The following is a 25,341-nucleotide window of genomic DNA, read 5'->3' on the forward strand; positions in this document are numbered from 1 at the left end:
CTAATTTCTGTACCATACCTTTACTGTGACTGTAATAACCATGACTGTGAAGACCAAGGTACCAAATGTCCAATTTCCAAACATCTAAAACAGAACGAATAAACCAGTATTGCATTATGGGTTAAAATGATGCTAAATCAGAAGTGATGCAAAGAGTAACTAGTGTACATTCTTTACTAAAAATCATTTGCATCATTTATGCCAGTTACATTTGAAATCTGTGACTAGATTAGTAAAGTTAAAGGAGAATGAGAAGAAACACCATAAAGTATTATCATGTTTATTATTATGTAAAATGATTCTTTGGATAACATTATCAGACTGGAAACTCAAAGATGGGTTTGGAATTATGTGGCACAGTTTTTAGTGATAATGATACAGCTGTTAGTGACTGCTTTACTCCTATCACAAAGTAAAAATCAAATAAAACCCTGTTCAATCACAATTATTTTCTGAAACCATTCCAACCAGATGTCACAGCAGGTCACCTGCCACTGTATTTCTGGACACACTATAGAAAGAGCAGGTAAAAAGAAACTTATACACAAAACCAACACCTGAAAGGAAAGATAATGGCCAGTGGACCTATTCAAGGGATTTCACATAAAAATGCAGTTAATGCCAGTTAGATAGTTTTGCCCTGGGCTTTATAGCCAAAACTTACTAAGGCCTATTAAAAATGCAGAATCCCCAAAGAATGTCAGGATTTAATTTCCACAAATAAAAGCACAACCAGAAATTTATGTTAATTTAGTTTACAAAGTAGTCATAATCTTTACCATTGGTTTAAAAAATTATTTAAAAGATTGGTTGTTTAAAAAGAAAAAGAAAGAAAAAAATATACGGGTTCCAATGGCAATAAAACTCATCTAAGTAATTAAAGATAAACCACAACCTCAGTGCTTATAAAATTATTATTTTAAAATACTTAGTATATTTCCTGGTATAAATAAAATACTCAACAAAATTTTTAAAAATTTGTATGGAAACACAAAAGACCCTGAATAGCCAAAACAATCTTGAGAAAGGATAATGGAGCTGGAGGAATCACACTCCCTGACTCCAGACTACACTATAAAGCTAATGCAATCAAAACAGTATGGCACCAGCACAAAAACAAACATATAGATCAATGCAACAGGATAGAAAGTCCAGAAATAAACCCATGCACCTATGGTCAATTAATCTATGACAAAGGAGGCAATAATATACAATGGAGAAAAAACAGTCTCTTCAATAAGTGGTGCTGGGAAAATTGGACAGCTACACATAAAAGAATAAAATTAGAACATTCTCTAATGCCATATACAAAAATAAACTCAAAATGGATTAAAGACCTAAATGTAAAACTTCTAGAGGAAAACACAGGCAGATCACTCTTTGACATAAAATGCAGGAATATTTTTTTGGATCTGTCTCCTAGAGCAATGGAAATAAAATCAAAAATAAACATATGGGACCTAACTAAGCTTAAAAGCTTTTGCACAGCAAAGGAAACTATCCACAAAATGACAAGACAACTTATGGACTGGGAGAAAATATTTGCAAATGATGCTACTGACATGGTATTAATTTCCAAAGTATACAGTTCATGCAGCTTAATTATCAAAAAAAACAAACGACCCAATCAAAAAATGGGCAGAAGACATAAAAAGACATTTCTCTAAAGAAAACATACAGATGGCCAACAGGCATACAAAAAGATGCTCAATATAACTAATTATAGGAGAAATGCAAATCGAAACTACAATGAGGTATCCCCTCACACTGGTCAGAATGGCCATTATTAAAAAGTCTACAAATAGTAAATGCTGGAGAGGGTGTGGCAAAAAAGGAACCCTCTTACACTGTTGGTGGGAATGTAAATTAGTGCAGCCATTTAGGAGAATAGTATGGAGGTTCCTTAAAAAGCTAAAGAGTTACCATATGATCCTGCAATCCCAATCCTGGGCATATATCTGGAGAAAACTCTAATTTGAAAAGATACACAGACCCCAGTGTTCACAGCAGCACTATTTACAATAGCCAATACGTGGAAGCAACCTAAATGTCCACTGACAGGTGAATGGACAAAGAAGATGTGGTACATATACACAATGGAGTATCAGTCAGCCATAAAAAAGAATGAAATCATGCCATTTGCAGCAACATGGATGGACCCAGAGTTTAACATATTAAGTGAAGTCAGAGAAAGACAAATAAAATAAGATATTGCTTAAATGTGGAATCTTAAAAATGATACAAATGAACTTATTTACAAAAGAGAAATAGATTCACAGACATAGAAAACAAACTTATGGTTACCAAAGGGGATAGCGGGGGGCGGTGGGGGGTGGGAGAAGATAAATTAGAAGTTTGGGATTAAAATATACACACTACTAAATATAAAATAGGTAAACAACAAAGACCTAATAGCACAGGGAACTATACTCACTATCTTGTAATAACATATAATGGAAGGGAATCTGAAAAAGAATATTTATATATAGATATAACTGAATCACTGTGCTGTACACTTGAAACTAACAACACTGTGAATTCACTATACTTCAGTTAAAAAAATAAATAGCTTAAAAGGCAAAAAAAAATCAATAAATAATGGTTATTATAATCAACAATGAAACATGAATATTCCTTCATTTGAGAGTATTTTGGGGAGTTTATTTGTCAAGAGGAAAATAATGGAAAAGTCATATTGACTTTTCCTACTTTTATCATCTCTAGAAATGACTTGGAAATACTGAAAAATCATTGGATCTCACTTAACTCAGCTCTTAAGAGAGCCAGCTCCTCTTTCAGGGATACGGAGATAGGTAATTGATGTAGTCAGGGAACCTGGGTCTGGGAGTGGTAACAACCACACATGTCTATCCCTCAGTATATGGTTTTACTGGGCCCAGACTGGGGCTAGTTACATGGTATCTTCCTTAGAAGCAGAGGAAGATTTAGGGCTCCTTCTAGCATTCAAGGCCCTAGAGGGAGCTGTAGAAAACACATTCACATTTTCTTTCCTTTTTGGATAAAATTAGCACAAGTTACGTATTTCAATTGCATCAGTCAGTTAAGACTCTTTCCATTCTGTTTTCCCCTTGAATTAGTTTAGGTGGTGATGAAGTGAGTGGCAGAGGGGATTTTGGGGATCTGGCTAAAGAGAAGTTGAGTTGGGCTTATTACATTGGCTTGGGTTAAGTGGGACCTATTTATGTCACTCATAATCACTTTCACATATACTTGTGTTTGTACTTATAGTTCTTTCCCTTAAAGAGGGCCTGCCAAAACGAGTAAGGCTTAGATTACTCTACTAAACCTGGATCTGCCCCTGCTCAGAATAGACAGACCTCTTACAGTATGTGTAAGCTCCTGACCTCAAGGAGCTTACACATAGTGGAGGAGGCAAAAAATAAATAAACCTAAATATATATACTTTGAGGTAAAGAGCCCGTGCTCTGCAACAAGAGAAGCCACCACAGAGAAGCCCGCACACCGTAACAAAGAGTAGCCCCCGCTCGCTGCATCTAGAGAAAGCCCGTGCGCAAGCAACGAAGACCCGATGCAGCCAAAAATAAATAAACAAATAAATAAAAGAAAATAAATGTAGAGTAAGGGGTCGGGAAGTGATGGAAGGTGAGGGAGATGGGATTTTACTGGAGTGGGCTAGAAAGGCCTACTCAAGCCAGTGACATTTCAGGAGACCTGAATGAATAAGGGAGACAGTCAAATGACCACGTGAGAGAAGAGCATCCAGGCAGAGAAAGGGCAAGTGCAGAAGTCCTAAGGCAGGAACTAACTGGTCTGAAAGAGCAAGAAAACCACTGTGGCTGGAGTAGAGTGAATAAAAGGGAGGGTGGAAGGAAATACAGTCCAAGAGGTAGTCCAAGATCTTTTTTTTTTTAGACCTTTTCATTTTTAAAAGATCACTTGGGCTACTGTGTGGAGAATAGATAGTAGGAAGGGGAAGAACAGAAGCAGGAGGAGGAAGAAGGCAGTTACTATGGTCTCCGAAGATATGGTGATGATATGATTGCTGTGGAGGAGGAGAGAAGTAGAAACAGCCGGGATATGTGTGACATCAGAACCAATGCGATTTCATATGGGTTGTGAGAGAAGAAGTGAAATGAAGGATGATTCCTAGATTTCTGCCTGAGCAGATGGGTAAAAGGTAGTTCCATTTATTAATAAATATAAGAAGAACTGGAAGGGAAATGGGTTTGCAGAAGACATAAAAAAATTGTTTAGCAATATTAACTTTGGGATTCTTATGAGACTTACAGGTAGAGAATGTAGTTAGTTATTTGAATCTAATAAGCAACTGGCAGAGATGTAAAATTGGGAGTTCAGCAATATAAGCAATGTTTCAAACATGAGAAGGATGAATTCACCCTGTGTACAGATAAAGAAAAGATGGCACAGCACTGAGTCCTAGGCCACTGCTCCACGTAGAACAGTTAGAACAGCGGTTCTCAAGTTGGGGGCATTTTGCCTCACGGTGGACAGCTGGCTGGATCTGAAGACATTTTTGGTTGTCATAACTGGGGGGCGGGGTTAGGGGTGTATGCCTGTGTGCTACTGGTATCTAGTGGGTAGGCATGCTGCTAAACATCCTACAATTCATAGGGTGAACCTCCACAGCAAAAAATTATCTGGCTCAAAATGCCATTGGTGCAGAGGTTGAGAAGCCCTGATTCTGAGGGTAGGAGGTGAAGACTGAAAAGAAACAGTTGGTAAGGAAGCCAAAGTAACTTACAGAGGCTGAGACAAGATAATGCGGCAGGCAGGAAGGCTTCAAAAATTATACCCAATGGTTGAGTTCAAAAGGGCTGAGGCACGCTCATAGATTTAGCAATGAAGTGGTGGCTGGTGACCATAAAGAACATGGTTTTGATGGGAGTGCTGGGGGTGAAAGCCCCACAGGAGAACATTCAAGGGAGAAGAGGAGGCCAGAAAGTAGAAATAGTAAAAAAATATAACTTCTTCAAATTTTGTAACAGGTGTAACTTAACTACACATTGATCTATAAAAGAATTATCTTTTAATAGAATTAATCAGTTGTTCAGTTCTCCAGTACAAACTATCTCTTTATTATTGGTTTTAAACATTGACCAATTGTTGGGTGATACCATAAGAAGCAAGGTATATTTTTCTGTTCTCTGTATATGATGTAATTTTCTATTAATTGCTTGGAATATTATTAGTGCTTTAAATATTTGTCTCATGAATAAATGAACATACAGGGAAATTCTGTAATGAACTAGATAATCAAAGATATTTTAATCATACAAGCTTTAATTAAAAGAAATCTGTATCTACTGGCAGGAATTAAATTGCATATGTGTTCTTGAATGACCTGATTGGTAATTATGGTGGTTAAATCATTTGAATGAAAGTAAAGGATACTGAATTCTCAGTGGAATACAAATATAAAATAGTATATTTCTATCTTAACACAGAGCTCTTATCATTTGATGGCTAGGTTTCAACAGCTGATGACATGTATAGTGCGAAAGAGAAACTAATTAAAGATAGGAAGTTAAGGGGAGAAATCATTAACATTAAAAAAAATAGTAGTAAAAACTACAAAAAGGTTTATTTTTCTCTTTCTCTCAAAATTACAACCTGAAATTTCAACTCTTCCATTCTGTGTTGCTGATTGTTTTCCCCCAACTAGTCTGGCAAACAGTCCAGACCTAGAAGGCTTGAATAAGAGGTGAAGAATTACTTTTTCATCCTTATTCGTTCCTTTGTCATTTGATTTTTAATGTGGTGGAATAGTGAGTATATAGTTTAGAATGGTGCCGAGGGTCTGACAATTCCAGCTTCTCTACTGGAGAAGTCTAACTGGAATTAGAATACTCTTAATAGTTTTTCCCTTTTTCTCCGATCCCATATTTTTTTGAATTTCAATTATTTTAGTTTTCCAAACTGGGTATAATTCCATACAGAGAGAAAAAAAAGAAATTAATGGTTGACATTTTTCTTTGAGTTTCTGTATACTTCAGTAAAACAAAACCAAAACAAATTTTAAAAACCCTTATTTGGGTGGGATCTCATTTTAAACAGTAGTTATCTAGATTGTAATTTTCATATCAGACCACTGAGAATGAGTGGAATAGGTATTATTAGCGTTTAAGTTCCTGAGTTAACAAAGGATTCTTTTTTTCTTTATTCTCTTTTTCTTCTGAAGTCTTCGGTTGAAACCACTAGACAAGCAGAATGTCATGGAATGTTGAGATGGGAACTCAGCTACCTCTGAAACTGTTCTCCTAATATTTTTCTCCCTACATCATCTTAGTTTTCCACTCTTACCACATGACTAAAATTCCCTCTGTTCTGTTTCCTTCACTATACATTTTTAAAAAATTCTTCTAATATACACTTACCCAAGCCACGATGCCTTTGCCATTGCGTTCTATGGAAGTTTGCTTTAACTGGAGGTGAACTCCTGTAATCTAAATTGTTCCTCTCATACTTTCCTTATCTATAATCTTAAGTAACATCTTCCCTTGTCTATGACTTTATAAATATTCTTCCCTGAGAAAAGTTTCTTCGTGAGATCACAGAAAGACAACATAAGCTATTTCCAAAAATATCACGGACAACAGCAACACTATTAGAACAAGCAATGTCCCAATATGAGAACACTTACTCTGTAGAGATAAACAAAGGAGATAAATTTTTCTTTTTTAAAAAACATAGTCATTTGCTTTTAGTACCTCTGTAATTTACAGTAACCTTAATAAACATTCTTCATTGGTGTTCACTTCCCAATTATTTAGCTTCTAAAAAAAAATGATTTCATAGGTGGTCAAATTCATAGAAGCAGAAAGAACAGTAAATTCCAGGAGCTGGTAAGAAGGGAAATGGGTAGTTCTTTAATAGGCACAGAGTTTCAGCTTTGCAAGATGAAAAAGTTCTGGAGATCTGTTGCATAACAATGTGAATTTACTTAACACTACTGAACTGTACTCTTAAAAATGTTAAGATGGGCTTCCCTGGTGGCGCAGTGGTTGAGACTCCACCTGCCAATGCAGGGTACACGGGTGCGTGCCCCAGTCCGGGAAGATCCCACATGCCGCAGAGAGGCTGGGCCCGTGAGCCACGGCTGCTGGGCCTGCGCACCACAACGGGAGAGATCACAACAGTGAGAGGCCGGCATATCGCCAAAAAAAAAAAAGTTAAGATGGTAAAAAATATCAAATTATAAAATTTTAAATATATGCAGCTTATAGTATACCAACTATACCTCAATTAAGCTGTTTTTTAAAAACCAGTATCATGGAAGTCAGTTTTTTCTATTATTCTTGGAGGAGTTAACATTTTTTAAAAGTTACATTAAGATCTCTAACAAAATACATTATAACAATTTTACCTTTTGTCAAAATTCAATTAATAAAAAAGAAATGATTGTTCTGTTCTCTTCTACAAAGCCTGTTAAAAAACACCAACTCAAACAAAGTTGATCTTGTTGGATTACAGAAATAATATGAAGTTTTATGCTAAGCTCATTTTCAGCTCTGGAAAAAAAAAAAAAAAAATGAAGGGACTTCCCTGGTGGCGCAGTGGTTAAGAATCGGCCTGCCAATGCAGGGGATATGGGTTCGAGCCCTGGTCCGGGAAGATCCCACATGCTGCGGAGTAACTAAGCCCGTGTGCCACAATTACTGAGCCTGTGCTCTAGAGCCTGCGAGCCACAACTGAGCCTGTGTGCCACAACTACTGAAGCCTGCGCACCTGGAGCCTGTGCTCCACAACGACAAGCCACCGCAATGAGAAGCCCACGCACCGCAACGAAGAGTACCCCCGCTCACCACAACTAGAGAAAGCCCAAGCACAGCAACAACGACCCAACACAGCCATAAATAAATAAATAAAAAATTAATTTATAAAAAAAAAAAAGAAAAAAAATTACCCAAACAAATATTCACCAAATTTCAAATCTGACTTTTTGACAAATGTTTGTGAAAAGATGATACTGAGGTATTGGAAGACAAGCCCCAGTTTTTAACTAATACTTATATTCCAAATACTTTGAGTATTTTAAGCCTGCATAAGGCTAGACAAATTTTATTTGAGTTTAACTCTTCTAATATTTAGAAGAAAAATAATTAAAAATTAGTTAGGGGCTTCCCTGGTGGCGCAGTGGTTGAGAGTCCGCCTGCTGATGCAGGGGACACGGGTTCGTGCCCTGGTCCGGGAGGATCCCACATGCTGCGGAGCGGCTGGGCCCGTGAGCCATGGCCGCTGAGTCTGTGCGTCTGGGGCCTGTGCTCCACAACGGGAGAGGCCACAACAGTGAGAGGCCCGCGTACCGCAAAAAAAAAAAAAAAAAATAGTAGTTCAGTCCTCTTAATATATTTTTTGTTCTCTGGCAATCAAGGAGTGGCAGTAAAGGAATATCCTTTTTATGGTGCTTGGAAGGTAAAGATCTGTCCATAGGAAAGCAGTTTATAGACACACACACACGAACAGGTACTCAGACATGTCATATACATTCTTCTAGTCTTTCCAAATCTCAGAGAAAACTTATCAGGATTCTTATATTTTGCTAAGAGAAAAGACCTATTAAAAAGATCTGAGGGGAATATATGAAGAATAAATAGTTCTTTCCTTAGTAGAAGAGAAGTTAAGAATGAATGAATGGATACTTCAAAAATATTTGTTGAGGGAGTTCCCTGGTGGTCTAGTAGTTAGGATTCGGCACTTTCACTGCTGTGGCCCAGGTTCAATCCCTGGTCAGGGAACTGAGATCCTGCAAGCCACATGGCATGGCCAAAAAAAAAAAATTGTTGAAAATTAATACCTAGAATATTCATGATACTGCTAGGCCCATCACAAAAGATGGGGGTAGAATCTTAACTTCCCCTGAACTGTCTTGCCCTTCGTGGATCCCAAACTACTGCAACTCCTTCTCCTCCTTCTTTCTCAGGATCATTTGTTTGCACTGACTTCATCTTCACCTCTAGCCACTTCTCTTCCCAGTACTTCCCCCTAATATTTTCTACTCTAGGTCCTCCATTGTTTGCAGATTTCTTGGGCATACAAGAATAATTACTGGAAAACAGAAAGCATTCAACCCATGTCGAAAAAGACTTTCAGTATAGGGAGGTGTAAGAGGGAGCTAGAGTGAAAGGACAGGGACCTGTGGGCTCAATCTTGAAGAATAGACAGTCATAAGACTGACTTTGGGAAAAAGAGGCAAGAGCATTCTAGAGAGAAAACATAGTAATGGCTTGGAACTAGAAATGAGCACTGCATGTTCTGAGAGAGCCAGCAAGGACAGTTTAACTTACACCATTAAAGAGGAGAGTTTCTGGGAGAAGTAGATTAGAGGGGGACTGGGTAGGACAGGGTCTTCAATATAATGATTTGATAGTAATAATAACAAGTAATACTGCTAAGATTTATTGAGTACTTCTATATGCTAGCCACTATGCCTAATGCCCTACATGTAATATGTTGTTTATTCCTCACAGCAAACCTATAAGGTAGTAATCATGTTCCTAATTTTGCAGCGAGGAAACTGAGCCTTACAGAAGTTAAAGAACTAATCCCAAATCACTCAAATAGGAACTTCAGGTGCCAGGATGTAAATCCAATTTGACTGATTGCAATGTATGCTTCTTTTCCACTGTTTCTACAGGGAGTGGTAGATTAATTTCTAGTGGTATATATGAGTGGTAGAACCGGTAGGCTAAAAGGGGAAGTTAATGATGTACAATTTGAGTTAAAAAAAACAATAACGGGTGGTAAAAAGAAGAAAAACTTTTGTACTAAAGGGCCAACAACAATTTACACTTCATTAAGATTCTTTTCTTTTGTATAAAGCATGCTGAAGATTTAATTTAAAAAAATTATTTATTTATTTGTTTGGCTGTGCTGGGTCTTAGTTGTGGCATGCAGGATCTTTGCTGCTGCGTGCAGGATCTTGAGTTGTGGCATGTGGCCTCTTAGTTGTGGCACGTGGGATCTAGTTCCCTAACCAGGGATCGAACCCGGGCCCCATGCATTGGGAGCACGGAGTCTCAGCCACTGGACCACCAGGGAAGTCCCTAAAGATTTAATTTTAAAAGTCACTAAAAACTAGAAACAAACCTAAATTATAAGTATTCTTAAATAATTTATGCCATGTAATGAATATTATGTAGCTGTGAAAAAATATTTTTGAAGTATTTTTAATAACATGAAAAATCACTTAGACTATAGTAAGGGGATAATTATAATAAGCCTATCATTGAGAAATAAGAGGATAAGTTATGACGTTAATGAAAAATAGTAAAAAATTTTTAAAAAAAGGAAGAAAATATGTAAAAATGACAGAAATAATTACAGCTGGGTAGAAGAACAGGCGGTTTATTTTCTTTGTATGTTTTTCCTATAGGGTATTTCAAATTTACCATAACGGGCACGTTACTTTTTTTTTTTTTTTTTTGCGGTACGCGGGTCTCTCACTGTCGTGGCCTCTCCCGTTGCGGAGCACAGGCTCCAGACGCACAGGCTCAGCGGCCATGGCTCACGGGCCTAGCCGCTCCGCAGCATGTGGGATCTTCCTGGACCGGGGCACGAACCCATGTCCCCTGCATCGGCAGGCGGACTCTCAACCACTGCGCCACCAGGGAAGCCCCCACATGTTACTTTTAAAATCAGAAAAAAAGTAGTAACTAGTAACAAGAGAGATCTCTTTAACTTCCTTTTCATCCAATGACATCTTCCTTCTTTCTTAATTCTTTTCCCCTCTTCACTCTGTCCAGTTTTAGCCCAGTATTTCAGGTGGAAATGGGCATGCTCACTCATATATCTATATGTTTGATGGTCTTTGTACAAGTGGCAATACTGCACAGAAGGGTACCAGGCTAATACTTGTTTCTCAAAGGAATTTAAGATCTTGGCTAAGCACATAGGCTTTGAAGTTATACAGATCTGAGTTTGAATTATACTCTTGTAATTTATTCACTATGTGACCCGAGGCAAGTTTCTTAACCTGAGGTTAATTTTCTAATATGAAAAAATATTTTCCTCATACAGGGTTATTACAATTTAGTAAGCTAATACATGGAATATACCTGGCAGAGAGAAAAAAATTCAATAAAAGGTAGTTATTACTTGGGGGAAGTGCTGTAACCTTCATGTTACACAAAACTAGATTCATATATTTGTCCAAACCAGGCTAAATACGTCCTCAAAAGTAGAGTGGCAATAATACGTTCCATTTCTACATCCTAAAGGGATATGCATGGTTAAAGCCTCTCTAAAATTGAAACCCATTTCCTTCACTGCACTTGAATATTTTGTTATTTTACTTGTTTATTTTCTGTTTCCCTCACAAGACTCTTAAGCTCCATAACTGAGTGTGTTAGTTCCTCTCATAAATCCAGACACTGGTATAGTAGTACATGGTAATGGTTGGTCCTCAATAAATGTTTGTTGAACAGATAAAACTTCATATTCTCCCAACTGCAAACCTTGTATCTCTGTTTCTGCAAATATATTGAATATTTTGGAATACTTAAGTATTGCCAGTGGAAAAGAGAAACTAAAGGTGACAAGCATTTCCAGTCCACCATAGTACCACAGCTGTCATTTATTTTCCTCTGACCCATCTAGCTAAGCTTAGAAAGAGAGGCCTAGTTTTGCAGAGTCTCTCAACACGAGCACTCCAATCAGGACACAGAAACAATGTACTGTGTGGTACTCCTTTCCAATTTCACATTTCAGAAAAATGGCCACTCTAAGCAGTAACTTGACATCCTTGGAATTGCTGGAGTGCACTGAAAAGTGCAGTAGCACTTCCTAAGCATACCACCGCGACCCCCCAAAAAGAAAAAAAATTCCTGCAATTAAAACCTAAACATTAAGTCCTTACTTCTCATCTAAAAAAGCTGAATCATAATATCTCTCCAATGGGATTATTGTGAGGATTAATGGAAATGGGGCATGAAAAGCACTGAACACAATAGTTAAGTACTAAATAAACAGTAGCCATTGTTAAAACACAATCCTGAAGTGAACATCATGCAGGGGCATGAACATATCCTCTTGTGTGAATTAAGTTTTGAACAGCAAAACTGCTTAGGTAACTTGAGTTTCATATTAAAATTACACTGCATTGCCTTTCTGTTTTAATTCTCATTTGTATGAAATTTTATTAAGTAAAAAAAAGTTAAAAACCTTTTTATAATTGCATTTTAATTTAATTCCTGCAATTTTATAACTTAAATGGAATTTTACTTTATTTTGTATGACAGAAAGTTATCAAAAGCCAAACTAAATTATTAAAAATGTTCTTTAAAAAACTATGTATTTTACCTGGCCATTTCCAAGCAGAGATGTATCTTTCCCTATTAGAAAATAGGATCCAAAAAAGAAAATAAAGGCATGACTGAAACCCAAGATGGTCCAATAAAGAAATGTTTTCATGCTTAGTTGACGGTTTTTACTAATGTCTCTGCAAATTTAAGAAAAAGGAAGAAAAAAAGAAATGTATTAGGACTTATTATACTTACTAAATAATTATTACAGTTTGATAATTAAAAAACAAGATGCATTTTTAATTTAAAATTGCTTAAAAATTTTAGCAGAAAGAATAGAACCTAATTTACAAACCACTGCTTATAATATACATCTGGGTAACAGCTTATAATTCTCATAATATATTCAAATACATTTTCTCATTTAATAAAGAAATATGATATAGGCATAATAGTTCAGTTTAATTGTGAAAAGTTGATTTTTCTTTGTTATATTCTTTTTTTTTGGCTGCGCCTCATGGCTTGTGGGATCTTAGTTCTCCAACCAGGGATCGAACCTGGGCCCCAGAGCAGTGAAAGCCTGGAATCCTAACCACTGGACCACCAGGGAATTCCCTCTTTATTATATTCTGTTGTAAACATTCAGTCATTCTGCCATGATTGTTTCTTTTTAGTGGAGTCATCTGAGTTAGGTTCAGCACTGAGGCTCCTAAATGAGTTCCTGTCTATCAATAGCTATTATGAGAAGAACCATCTGTGCCAATCTTGGGTCAAGCCCAGTCCTAGTTAACCTGGGAAATCAAGGTAAGTTACTGCCATTTCTGGATAACTGAATATCTCTGTAAGTGTAGAGGTCAAGTTAATGTGGGAACCATAAGCTGGTCCTGAGCTGACTCCACATATCTATGATTACTTGGTTCTGAGAAAGGAGTAACCCAGGGGAGCTGGGAAGATTTAATGTCCTCAACTCTGCATTTTGCATCAATTACTACTCATAAATTTGGCAGTGCTAGAACATGAACTAATTTCTTAGGAACTCCAGAGACAACTAATTACTGAATAACTTCTTTTGTGTCCATGAAACAGAGTATTACTGGTTTACAACAGTAAGTGTAAATTACACAACTGCTCAATGCATTCCTAGGATGAAACTATTCATTCCTAAAAACATTGGAAAAAATCATTCAAATCTTCTCTTTAATGTTCAACAATTATAAACCATATGACAACTGAAGTACTTCCTCAGTAAAGCATTAAGCACCAAGACAGTGCCTGATATATCTGCTTATTTTTAAGATACTTTCAAAAATTGATAACTATGTAATGTACTATTTGCAGTAAGAAATGTATGGACATTTAATACTGGAAAACACTTACCGATAGAGAGTGGGCTTGTTCTGTAACACATGAGGGTCTATATGCTGTTCCAACAGACTATATATCAGAATAGGCAGGGATGTAAAACAAATATTGTATAAAGTCAGGTACACGCTGTCATACAATGTCTAGAAAGAGAAATTTGTAGGAATTTTGAGACACTAAACTATGTATTACTATTATACTTATGCATGTAATTACAAAGAAGCATATTAAAAATAAATATAAAAATTACATTACATATTTTCTAATTTACACAAAATCCATTTTAATAATTCCAACTTGTTTCTTATATAGACATAATGTTCCTAGATTTATAATCTTTGTGGAATCTGGAACATTTTGTTATGTCAAGTGATTCTGCTATTATAGTGAATTGGATCTATATTTCAAGATACTCAAATTTGGTCACTGTGATGTAATTTTAGACATTCTCCTACATGTATCCTGGGCTTGTTATTATTCCCTTGATATGCTACACATATAGTTTTGCTTTCATGGCTTTGTCTTCCCATCTAAGTCCTACACTTCCTTTAATCCATGATCCATGAAACTTAAAAACACTGGCTCAAATTCCTGATGATAGCTGCTTCTTCTAAAGTCATATGTGCTACTGTTGGTAATTAGTTGGTACTAATTGCTGAGCACTTTGCCTATTCTTCAAATATTGCTTTTCTTAATATTGATACTGTCTCTCTAATTATACTATAAACTCCCCCAAAACCTAATCAAAATAGGTTAGGTCTCCTTGTCACATGCTCTTACAGCATTCTTTATTTCATCCAAGTAAGCAAACATGGTTACTGGCAATCAATGTCCAAGCAGGTATCTGAAATTTAGAGTTATAGGTTGTAAACAGAGGAGAAAACAGTGATTAAGGGTAGAAACAACTCATTAAAAAAACCTAAGAAGAATACACTTGTCATTTCAATAAACTAGAATAAATGTCTTGATCAATTAGAGATGTGGAGTGTGGTATGTGAAAAGGGTGCTCAGGTAGTCAGAAGCGGTAGGTCCAAGTATGGTTTAGCTATGTGATCTTGGGCAAGTTACTTAATCTCTACGGATTTCAATTTCCTTTTCTATGTGATATGTATACAACAAAAGGCCCACCATGTGCTTATTATAGCTACTGCTAACCTATTACACAGTTTTCCCTCTGAGCCTATAGCTTCAGAACCCTTTGCAATACAGCACTCCTGGAACCTCTATTAATTATTTACCTTCTGAGATGAAACCTGTATGTCATCCCTGGACTCAATCACTAATGTTTCTTCCAAATCTAAAAAAATTCTATGACTCAAAAAATAAATAATGAGGTAAACTTCCAATAATTATCTGGCCTGGCTTGATATGGATTTTGCAGAAACACTATACGTAAGTTGAAAAAAGTTCACAAAATTCTCTCATAAGCTATTAAGAGTTAATATCTATTTTTTTAAAAAAGCATCCAGAGTTAAAATATATTTTGGTATTAACACTTGCTTCAAACTGAAAATCAGAATAAAGAAATATTATGGATGTTATGCTAATTAAATGCACTATTAGAAAAGTTTTGTCTAGTTATCTGTAGGACTAGGAAAAATGGAAAAAGTCCGTTCAAGTATCTACCAAAAACTGAACACACACACTTTACTTTAAAAGGATAAAACAAAAGATTCTATTTACTTACCTGTTGAGAAAACAAACAGTAGAACTGATATAAAAACTGGGGTGTGATAAAGCACACATTCTGAAAAACAAGATTAAATGGAAATAATTGAAATATTGAGGTCTAAAAGAGAAACAATTTCTAAAAATGGCTACTAAGAGTCCAAAAATATAGTATCAGTTGATATGGTAAGTAGATCTGCCCATAAGAACTTGTCCATATAAAATGGGGAAACAGGATTCCCATTTTATTAAAAAATGTCTAAAAGTAGTCTAGGCAGCATTACAAATGTCAGAAAGAAAACACCTTTGACTCCTATCATTGCCAAGCAATACCGTAATTTTGAATTTATAACCTACCAACTATTATTCAATACTTTTCATTTATAGTACAATTAGAAAAGTTTACTTAAACTTTAGAGCTAAAATTGCTTTAAAATGCAGAAATATTTAAAATACAACAAATGGAACGATCAAAACATCTTTCCATTTCAATAGCCTTATGTCACAGCAAAAGTTATAATAATAAGCTAGGAAAAAACTGCCACCATCATCTGTTAGCATTATGCAATCTACCTGTGTTCTTTCACTGGGTTGCAGCTATTAATTAATTATAGAAATATACGCAATATAGGACATTCTGATGTATTAAATGTCTTGGTACTCAGAGGCTCTTAATATGGATTCCACAGAACCCCATCTTTGCCCATAAGGGTCAAGAGATTAGGACAGTGTTTCAACGTAATTGGTTTCCTTGTAATCCTATATATTTTATTTTATGCATCTAAAATCCCTATAATTTGTAATCTCAAAAAAGATTAAGAACCTCTGCTTGAAATCATCATATTGGAGTTAAAATTAAAATTTATTACTGGTTCAGGACAACATAACAATAAAGAAATCAAACTAATTGTGTTCTAATTTGCATAGAATAAAATATTAAGTGTGAATTTTGATGTATTCTGACAAATTCACACAGCCGTGTAACCACGACCATAATCAAGTTGAACTTTTCTGTCATGCAAAGTTCTCTCATATTCCTTTCTAGTCAATTCTATCACCTGCACCCTTGGCCTCAGGCAACCACTGATTTGCTTTCTGTGAGTACACATTAGATTTATTATAATAAAATAATAAAAGGATATTCCATAAACTGTTAAGTTTTACTTACAGAGAAAAAAATTTTCAGAATAATTTGTATGGTAATAGCATTCCTTAAATTGAAACCTCAAATACTCTGTTAGAAATTGATTCTAAAATATATCCATGAAACTTACCTTATAAAAAAAATACTGTACAAGGGTAGCTATTCTAATATAATAAAAATGACCATGAACAAAAAGCAATTTGGAGAGAAATTTAAATCTAGCTATTGCATAGTCACTGTTCCTTGCAGCTTGTCTTCCTTCTTTACCCATGATTCCTGTAATAAGGGGACAAAAAGGTAAGTTCATTGATAACTGATAAGTGTAATGTTTATGATATATCTGCAAATACCTTAATTAACTGTAGCAGTTGAACCTGGACTTAGGATCACTATATCCTAAAATATAGTAGACAATAGATTCCCAAAAGGTTGCTCCACTTAAATCAAATATGTAATTAACACAAAGCTGTAACTTATACCAGGCATGTAATACCAATTTTCAAAGAATCAGAATATAATAAAATTAATATAAAAATAATATTAAAAGTTCAGGATCTAAGAACATTAAAAAAAAATTCTAATGAAGAGAATGCTATAAAACAGCTTTGACTTCACTATTTCCAATTAACATGAAAAATATGCAAATTGAGTAATTTGAACCAAGCAAATATGATGTTTAATGGTCTTAAAACTTTCATGCGTAAGTCAAACACAGTGTGCTTTTTAAAAGGAAAATGTACACTATTACTTGAAATCAGTACATAATTTTATCTGATAAATATGAGAACTTTTTTTTAGGTTACTATAATTCTTTAGGTTTCAAAAGTTATTGCCAAATTTGTTTATTCAATATGGAAGCAGCTTTGAAAAAATTATTTTTCAAAATTAAAATTTTTTACTTTTGTCATAAAAGTGTTCCAAAATGTATAGGTAAAGACAATCACCTATATTCACAACTCCTAGAGAAAACCACTATTTTTGGTCTATATACTTTTAGAATTTTTCCTTATGTGTATTTCATGTATGTGTATTTAACATATATAAAAACGAGTGCATAAAGATGGGATTATTTGTTTTGTAATCAGCTTTTGTCACTTACTACATTATGGACATTGTTTATAACATATGTGTTTGTTAACATATTCATTTATTTTCTTAAAAGAAATTCCTGGATGCAAAATTGCTAGGTCAATAGGCACACATTTAAAATTGTTATACATAATAATGCAGGTGTACCAATTTACATTCCCACTAACATCGTATAAGGGCATCTGTTAATCTATACCTTTGTCAATTCCAGGTTTTATCAATCTTTGTAATTTTTGCCAATCTGATAAGCAATTTTAATTTATATTCTTTTAATTATTAGGGAGACAACATTTTTTCGTGCATTTAGTATTCTGTTTAGATTTCTCCTTTTGTGACAACTGATGGCTCACACCTTTCAACATATTTCTACTAGAATGTTTTCCTTATTCTCCTTAATTTAAGACCTCACATATTAGGAAGATTAAGACTGTCATCTATTTTGCAAATATTCCTTACCAGTTTGTCTTTAAAATTTGTTTATGGGAAGTATTTACTTCTGCCACACATATTGATCTTTTTCCTTTTTAGTTCCTTGTTTTGTTTGGTTTTGTACCTAAAAGATCCTTCCATACTCAAATAACAGGATTATTCATTAAAGTTTCCTATTATTTTTTATGGCCTTCAAAAATTATTTAAATCCTTAATCCATCTGGAATTTGTTTTGCTATAAGCAATGGAAAGGAACCCACTTTTTTTTTCCAAATAATTAACTAGTTATAGCAGCATATTTTAATCAAATAATTTGCTTCCCTACTTATCTGAAACATCTCCTTTGTTATATACTAAATTTCCAGATGTTTGAACTGATTCTGTTCACTAGTCTGGCTGTTATCATATTAGAATCAAACTGTTATAAATACTGTAGTTTTTATGCTCTAACATATGGTATAGGAAGTTATCATCAAATTACTATGAAGATTTCTGGGAAACAACAGTATACACACTAGAAAGAAAATAAAATTTTCCAAATGAAGAGTTAATAATCCCAAAGAGGAAGGAGTTGATTTGAGAGATACACTGGAAATATTAGACCCAATAACTACTCATCACATAGGCAATTCCAGAGCGAGGAGTATCCTCTTTTCTAACTCTAAAATTTTATCCTTCAACAAAAAGCCATACTCTTCTCTTTTCCTTCCTCAATAAAATTATTGAGGAAGTTAGGTCAGAATATGGTTTAAATAGGAAATGACTGATAATTTAAACATAATAAAGTGATTTTAGTATTCTGAATCTAATAAAAATTTTAGGCAAAAATAGAAAAGAAATCAAAATGAAGGTTATTAAATTAGAAAGTTATTTGAAATTTTACGATTATATTATAGTTTGGTGTAATTTCCTGTCTCTAAAATTATCTTTAAAATAAGTTGCAGAATCTTTGATGAATAAAGTAAATAATAATAACATTCTGAAATGAGAATTTAAAACCATGAGGGTAACTATGTAAATCACAAATTTAGAGTTTCAAAATGATAAAATAATGTGTAAAAGTACTTTAAAAGGTACAAAATGGTAAGTAAAAGTAAAGTTACTTTATTGGGAAGGAGAATTGGCAAAGATAAAATTCACTAATGTGGTATTTATTTCCTTGAAAATTTGGAAGTAAAATATCCTAAATATTGGGCTTAGTTATAATAGCTTTCTGATGGAAATACACTGTGATATATTACCCTGCTGCATTTAGTTTTCATTCATATATTTAATATTGTGCTTTAGTCTACAAAAGGAAAATTCAAAATCACCAATTGATTAAACCAACTTTAAAAGTTCAAGAAAAAATCAGTCACCTATGCCAACATGTGCTTCTTGTATCATGCTTACATCATTAGCACCATCGCCAACAGCCAATGTTATAGGCTTCTCAGGTGAGATTTTTATCAGTCTTATTACCTGAAAGACATACAACTAATTAGTTTTGATAAAATTTAAATCTTCATGTATTTATATAAAGTCATTTATCTGAAACGATCTGTTGTAAGAAAAGTAGAGCAATGAAAAAAATGTTTATATTAGACGATAATAGGCACCGAGGTTCACTTTTTGAGGGATGTCTCCATTAAGATGTTAGGAATGTTTTTCAGAAATGACACAGCAAAACAGAGTACTATCTTTGGATTTTATGATGGTATGTAAGAATCTTTTAAACACAGTTTAAATTTGTAAAAAGCTTAATAATAATTGTGTAAAAAGTAATTACAATTAATTGAACTTTGTCAGGCAACTTTTTTTCCTTCTCAAGAAATTATTCTTTTCATTTGATACAGGGGAAAGATAATTATTTTCTCTTGTAATAAAATTTTTAAAATTTTATAAAGCAATCAAAATTAAATTCAATAAAATCAAAAGAAAGGTTTCTTTGGAATACTTGAATATACTTTTATAAAGAATCTAGGAGGACTTCCTTGGTGGCACAGTGGTTAAGAATCCGCCTTCCAATGCAGGGGATGCAGGTTCGATCCTGGTCAAGAACTAGATCCCACATGCGTGCTGCAACTAAGAGTTAGCATGCAACAGCTAAGGAGCCTGCTGGCTGCAATCAAGGGGTCCACCCGCCGCAACCAAGAAAAAAAAAAGAATCTAGGCATTAGCTCTGTTTGGTCTCAGGTTTTAGTCTCCATAGACTGGGGGAAATACATGGGTTATAATAATAATAAAATAGGCACTGTAAAAAAAAATCCACGAAGCCAAAAAAACTGGATGTAAAATTTTTTAGATCTATATGTAAAAAAATGTGTTCAGATGTGCATTTCAAAGGGTATCCTTGTGAAGATTACAGTTGTAAAAAATATTTGTATAGGCTATCACTTGAATCATAGCTGAACTTTAAATAATTCCTGTATATAGCTTCATATCAGAATTAATTGGCTTTTCAACTTTTTACTAAAGTTCTATTTATCACTTAACAGCTATCTTTAACAAAGAGAATTATCACTTTGTAAGAATGCAAGAATAAGCACAGATCAACAGAACCACCTGGAGGTGCAGATGAACTGAAGTCTTATAGGCTCCCTCACCAGTTAAGTAACTAACTTGTGAGACTTCAGTTATCACAGTTCAAATTTATGTCTCAGGAAAATCACAAACTGCTACCTACCACGTGATCTATTTCTAGGTCATTATGAATAGTTGAAACTTCAATATTCACTGTGAAATTTCCAAAGGCCTAATGTACGTGGTTAAAATTCATATTATGAGAAGTGACTGACCCCTAGTAAGATACATATACTGCATATCACCAAATGGAACTAGATGAGGCATTAACGTTAAAGAATACTTTTTTTTTTTTAAATTAATTTTACTTTTGGCTGCTTTGGGTCTTTGTTGCATGCAGGCTTTCTCTAGTTGCGGCGAGTGGGGGCTACTCTTCCTCGTGGTGTGCGGGCTTCTCATTGCGGTGGCTTCTCTTGTTGCGGAGCATGGGCTCTAAGCATGCGGGCTTCATTAGTTGTGGCACATGGGCTCAGTAGTTGTGGCTCGCGGGCTCTAGAGTGCAGGCTCAGTAGTTGTGGTGCACAGGCTTAGTTGCTCCACGGCATGTGGGATCTTCCTGGACCAGGGCTCGAACCCGTGTTCCCTGCATTGGCAGGCGGATTCTTAACCACTGTGCCACCAGGGAAGTCCCAAGAATACTTTTAAATCTAAATATATTTATGGGACTTGTTATGACATAAACATACCTTTGCTTTCTGCAGTGGTGCCATACGACAGCACATTACAGCTGAACAATTTTTACAAACTTCCATAAATAGTTTTTCATGTTCCCTGAGTGCAAGAGACAGACTGGTCCCATCCACCACCAGACCATGCTGAATAACATGGTCCTCTGTAATTCTAAAAAAGAAAATAATTATATTCTCTGTAAGATACTTTAAAGCCATATTATTCAGACTCATCTAGTAAATAAAAGCTTCTTACTGAAAGATGGATCATTTACTCACAGACTTCACTGTTACAAAACTGGCATGTCAGGGAACAAACTGAGTTCTATCACTTGAAAGTTAAGATTAAGCAGAACTGAGAGTGACTGATATGATGAGTAAAACAGATGATATTCATTTTTACAATGAATTGGTATATACACGCAGTAACCATATTTTCTAAATTTCTAATATTTTCTAAAATGTGAACTGAGGATATTCTCCCAAACTGTGAGTATGGAAAGTCTTACAAAAATAAAAAAAGTTACTAGTTACACATTTAGGAAATCCTAATTTTAAAAAATTAAATGACATCAAGAATGTTCGGGAAAATTTACAAGCTAGATTCACCGTAGGAAGGAAAGGAATGAAGGAATCATAACTGTCTCTTGATATTTAACCCTACAATGGACTGTAATGCCAGGTATTATGATGGTGGAACATGGATAACACCCCTCTTGTGGGCATACACTATACCGAGGACTACTCCAAAGCATGACCTAATTACTGGCAACTGGGCAAACTACTTGTGACAAGAAAGAGGTAAGAAGAAGAAGAAAAACAAAAAGAAAGATAAGAAGCTTGCATCAGTATGTAAATCAACTGTATTACTGAGCACACTATTTTGTTCAACTGCTTTACCCCGCTCCTCCTTTGGTAGTAAGAGTTTCTCGCTGAAAGAAGCAGTGTATGTATATACAGATTTACATTCTGGAGCAAGCTTCTTATGCTGCTGAAGGCCAGCACTCAAAGTAGCATTGCACTAAATCCACCAAAAGGAAAATACTACAGTTCACCACTGGGTTCACAGTATAGCAAGACTGCTACTGAGAAACCTCCATACATTTTCAATTTTTTTTCAGCTTTATTGAGATATTATTAACATACAACATAGGTAAGTTTAAGGTGTGCAACATGATGGTTTGATACATATATATACTGCAAAAATGACTACCACAACAAGGTTAGTTAATACCTCCATCCTTTCACATATTTGTGTGTGTGTGGTGATAACATTTAAGATCTACTTTCTTTACAACTTTCAAATATATAATATAGTACTGTTAATTACAGTCACCATGCTGTACATTAGATCCCCAGAACTTATTCATCTTATATATAAACTTATATATAAGTTTGTACCCTGTGACTATCATCTCCCCATTTCGCCCACACCCCAGCTCTTGGCAACCACCCTTCTACCACTAGCTTTTTAAAATTCCACATATAAGTATTTGTTTCTCTCTGACTTATTTTACTCAGCATAAAGCCTCAAAGTCCATCCATGTTATCACAAAAAGCAAGATTTCCTTCTTTTTTATGGTTGAATAATATTCCTTTGTGTATGTGTATACACACACACACACCACATTTTCTTTATCCATACACACATCAATGGACATTTAGGTTCTTTCCATTCTTGGCTACTGTGAATAATGCTGCAATGAACATGGGAGTGTGGATATCTCTGAGATAGTGATTTCATTTCCTTTCGATAAATACCCAGGAGTGGAATTGCTGGATCATATGGTAGTTCTATTTAAAATTTTTTCCATACTGTTTTCCACAGTGGTTGTACCCTCAAATTTTAAATGACAAGTGAGAAGACTATTAAATGAGCAACAAGCTATAAAAACTAAATAAATACTGTAATTTTTTGTCTTATAATACTTAATCCTTTTCTGTAAGTTAAAATGTCTTTCATAGTATGCCTAACAACTGCTGTGTTGCACTACAACTAATAAGTGGTAAACAACATTCATAACATAAAATTTTAAAAATGTATATTTCTTTTAATAATTCTCCAATATCCAAAATCAGCACCTAAACTATTCTTCCTCCCTGTTGGCTGAACTTATTTAGCAGCTCTGCTGCCTCCAATGCATTCAGCGTGAGCACTACCTGAGCACATGGCCTCATAAGAAGAAGTAGCAGCCAAGAGTAGGATAGATCAGATCAGTTTTCCTTGACAACCTTCCCACGGCATACTAACTTAGGTTTTCCTCTGGACAGGTGTCATAAATCAGCATACTATCTCACAATCCATGCGGTGACATTTATGCAGTATGGAAAACCAGCTCACAGTTCTGGTACACAGTAAGGTAGCATTTTCTGTAGTCTCATGTCTCAATACTTCCCACATCGTCTCCCATCTATTCCATTCTCTGGCCATATTTAACTACTATCAATTCCTTGAATGAATCTCTCAGCTCTGGGAATTTGCATACATTGCCCGCTTTGCTTCTTGGTGTTACTTTCTGACCAGTTTACATTTCATCGCTGGAAACAACAGTCGTGAGTTCTAATGTAGAGCAAGAGCTTAGCCTAGGCTAAGCTCAGGCTAGGCTTCCCTCTTCTGTCTACCCACAGCTCTCTGTTCTTGCCTCAGTTACAATTCAGTTGTGATAGGTCTATGACAATATATTTATTTCTGTTTTTCCTACACATTGTAAGTATTCTGGGAATAAATACACCTTATGTGACTCTGTTCCAAATGCCTAGATAAGAGACAATCATTATATGTTTGTGAAGGACTGGATATATACACTAAAGCTTTCAAAGGTATGGAATTCTTTTGCTATACCCAAGATTTTTAGAATAGATACTTCCTGAAAGTCTGTAAATCAAAATCCTATTGACTTACACGGTTAACTCAGAAAATGCACTCTAGGAACTCCCTGGCAGTCCAGTGGTTAAGACTCTGTGCTCCCACTGCTGAGGGCCCAGGTTCAACCTCTGGTCGGGGAGCTAACATCCCACAAGCCTCATGGCATGGCCAAAGGAAAAAAAGAAAAGAAAACGTACTCCACCAAAAAGATGGTATCTCTAAAACATAAGTTTCACACAGCAAGCCTAAAATTCATTTTAAGGTATAACCTTCACTTTATAATACAGCTTTTGTACAAAAAGGGAAATGAACAATACCCATGATCTTAACAGACTCACTAAAAGCACATATATAGAAGACTTAAAAAAAATTCTAAAATACAAGTAATAATTATCTTTACATGGCTGTATTATGTTATTAACCATATCTTCTTCACCATTTTCAGTATTTTTTAAATGAACATTTACTATTTTTAAAATCAGGAGTAATATTTAAGAAGTAAATGATTCTGAGAAAATAGTTTGTATGTTTTAGGGAGTTCTTGACATTATGATACTTAAATGTTTAAGCAATCACAATAGTGTTGGCACTGCTCCAAAACTGTAGTATAATTACCTAAATTAATCACCTTTTTGAGCTCAAGCAAAGACCCTTCTGAGAGCTGTACTGTCTCTTTAAAACATTCCTTAAGTAAGTTTTTCTCTGATGAAATCCAGAGTTTAGTATCACATCAATCTCTGCATAACAAATGTAAATCAAGCACTGAATGTACATTGACAACTGTGGCACTGTCTTTTCGTATTTGTTTTTCTGCATTAATATTACAAGACTGCAAAGACAGGTACCTGTAGAATATCTTAGATGGCTACATACAAGCAACCCTGATGCTTACACTGAAGCACTCCTAATTTATTGTAAAAACAACTGACTGTGTTAAATGGGGGCTCCTAAATAAAGTTGATTTACCTAAAAAAGCAGATTTAGAGAAAAAGAGAACGCATTAAGAGCATAAATACCTATGAAATTATCTTTGAACAGTAAAATGCAGATTAATTTCCCTGTTTGGTCATGTGAACCTCATCAGTGGTTGGCAAATGTTTTCTGTAAAGTGTTAGAAGTAAACATTTTGATTTTAAGTTTTGTGGGCCATGAGGCTAAATTGAGGATATTATGTAGGTACTTATGCTACAAAAGAGGAAACAAATTTTGACAAAAAAAATTTTAAGTAAAAAATGTAATAATTAAGGGACTCTCTCGCCTTCTGAGAGGGTCCACACTGTCTGTGGAGTGTTTCTCCCTAAATAAATCCAC

General features: G+C 35.0%; 1 protein-coding gene across 6 annotated transcripts in view; it reads right to left on the reverse strand.

Moving 5' to 3' along the window:
• ATP11B (ATPase phospholipid transporting 11B (putative)) overlaps positions 1-25,341 on the reverse strand; it is a 149,315-nt gene that overhangs the window by 51,570 nt on the left and 72,404 nt on the right. For 4 of the 6 annotated variants that reach the window (XR_016393061.1, XM_089910787.1, XM_089910788.1 and 1 more), the window contains 7 exons: positions 21,183-21,336; positions 19,293-19,395; positions 16,547-16,692; positions 15,292-15,351; positions 13,620-13,747; positions 12,301-12,439; positions 19-84 (listed from right to left, as the gene is read on the reverse strand). Coding sequence is in view for 4 of the 6 variants with exons in the window: in XM_089910787.1 (XP_089766913.1) it covers positions 19-84; positions 12,301-12,439; positions 13,620-13,747; positions 15,292-15,351; positions 16,547-16,692; positions 19,293-19,395; positions 21,183-21,336 (796 nt within the window). In the remaining 2 variants the exon portion in view is untranslated. Of the gene's footprint in view, positions 1-18; positions 85-1,597; positions 10,047-12,300; positions 12,440-13,619; positions 13,748-15,291; positions 15,352-16,546; positions 16,693-19,292; positions 19,396-21,182; positions 21,337-25,341 lie in introns of those variants that run through there. The other 2 variants (XM_089910789.1, XR_016393062.1) reach the window with 2 other exon arrangements.

Source organism: Delphinapterus leucas, chromosome 4 (assembly GCF_059928025.1).
Source record: "Delphinapterus leucas isolate spDelLeu-1000000601 "Yukka" chromosome 4, BTC_Dleu_Yukka2, whole genome shotgun sequence".
In the NCBI taxonomy this organism is placed as follows: domain Eukaryota; kingdom Metazoa; phylum Chordata; class Mammalia; order Artiodactyla; family Monodontidae; genus Delphinapterus; species Delphinapterus leucas.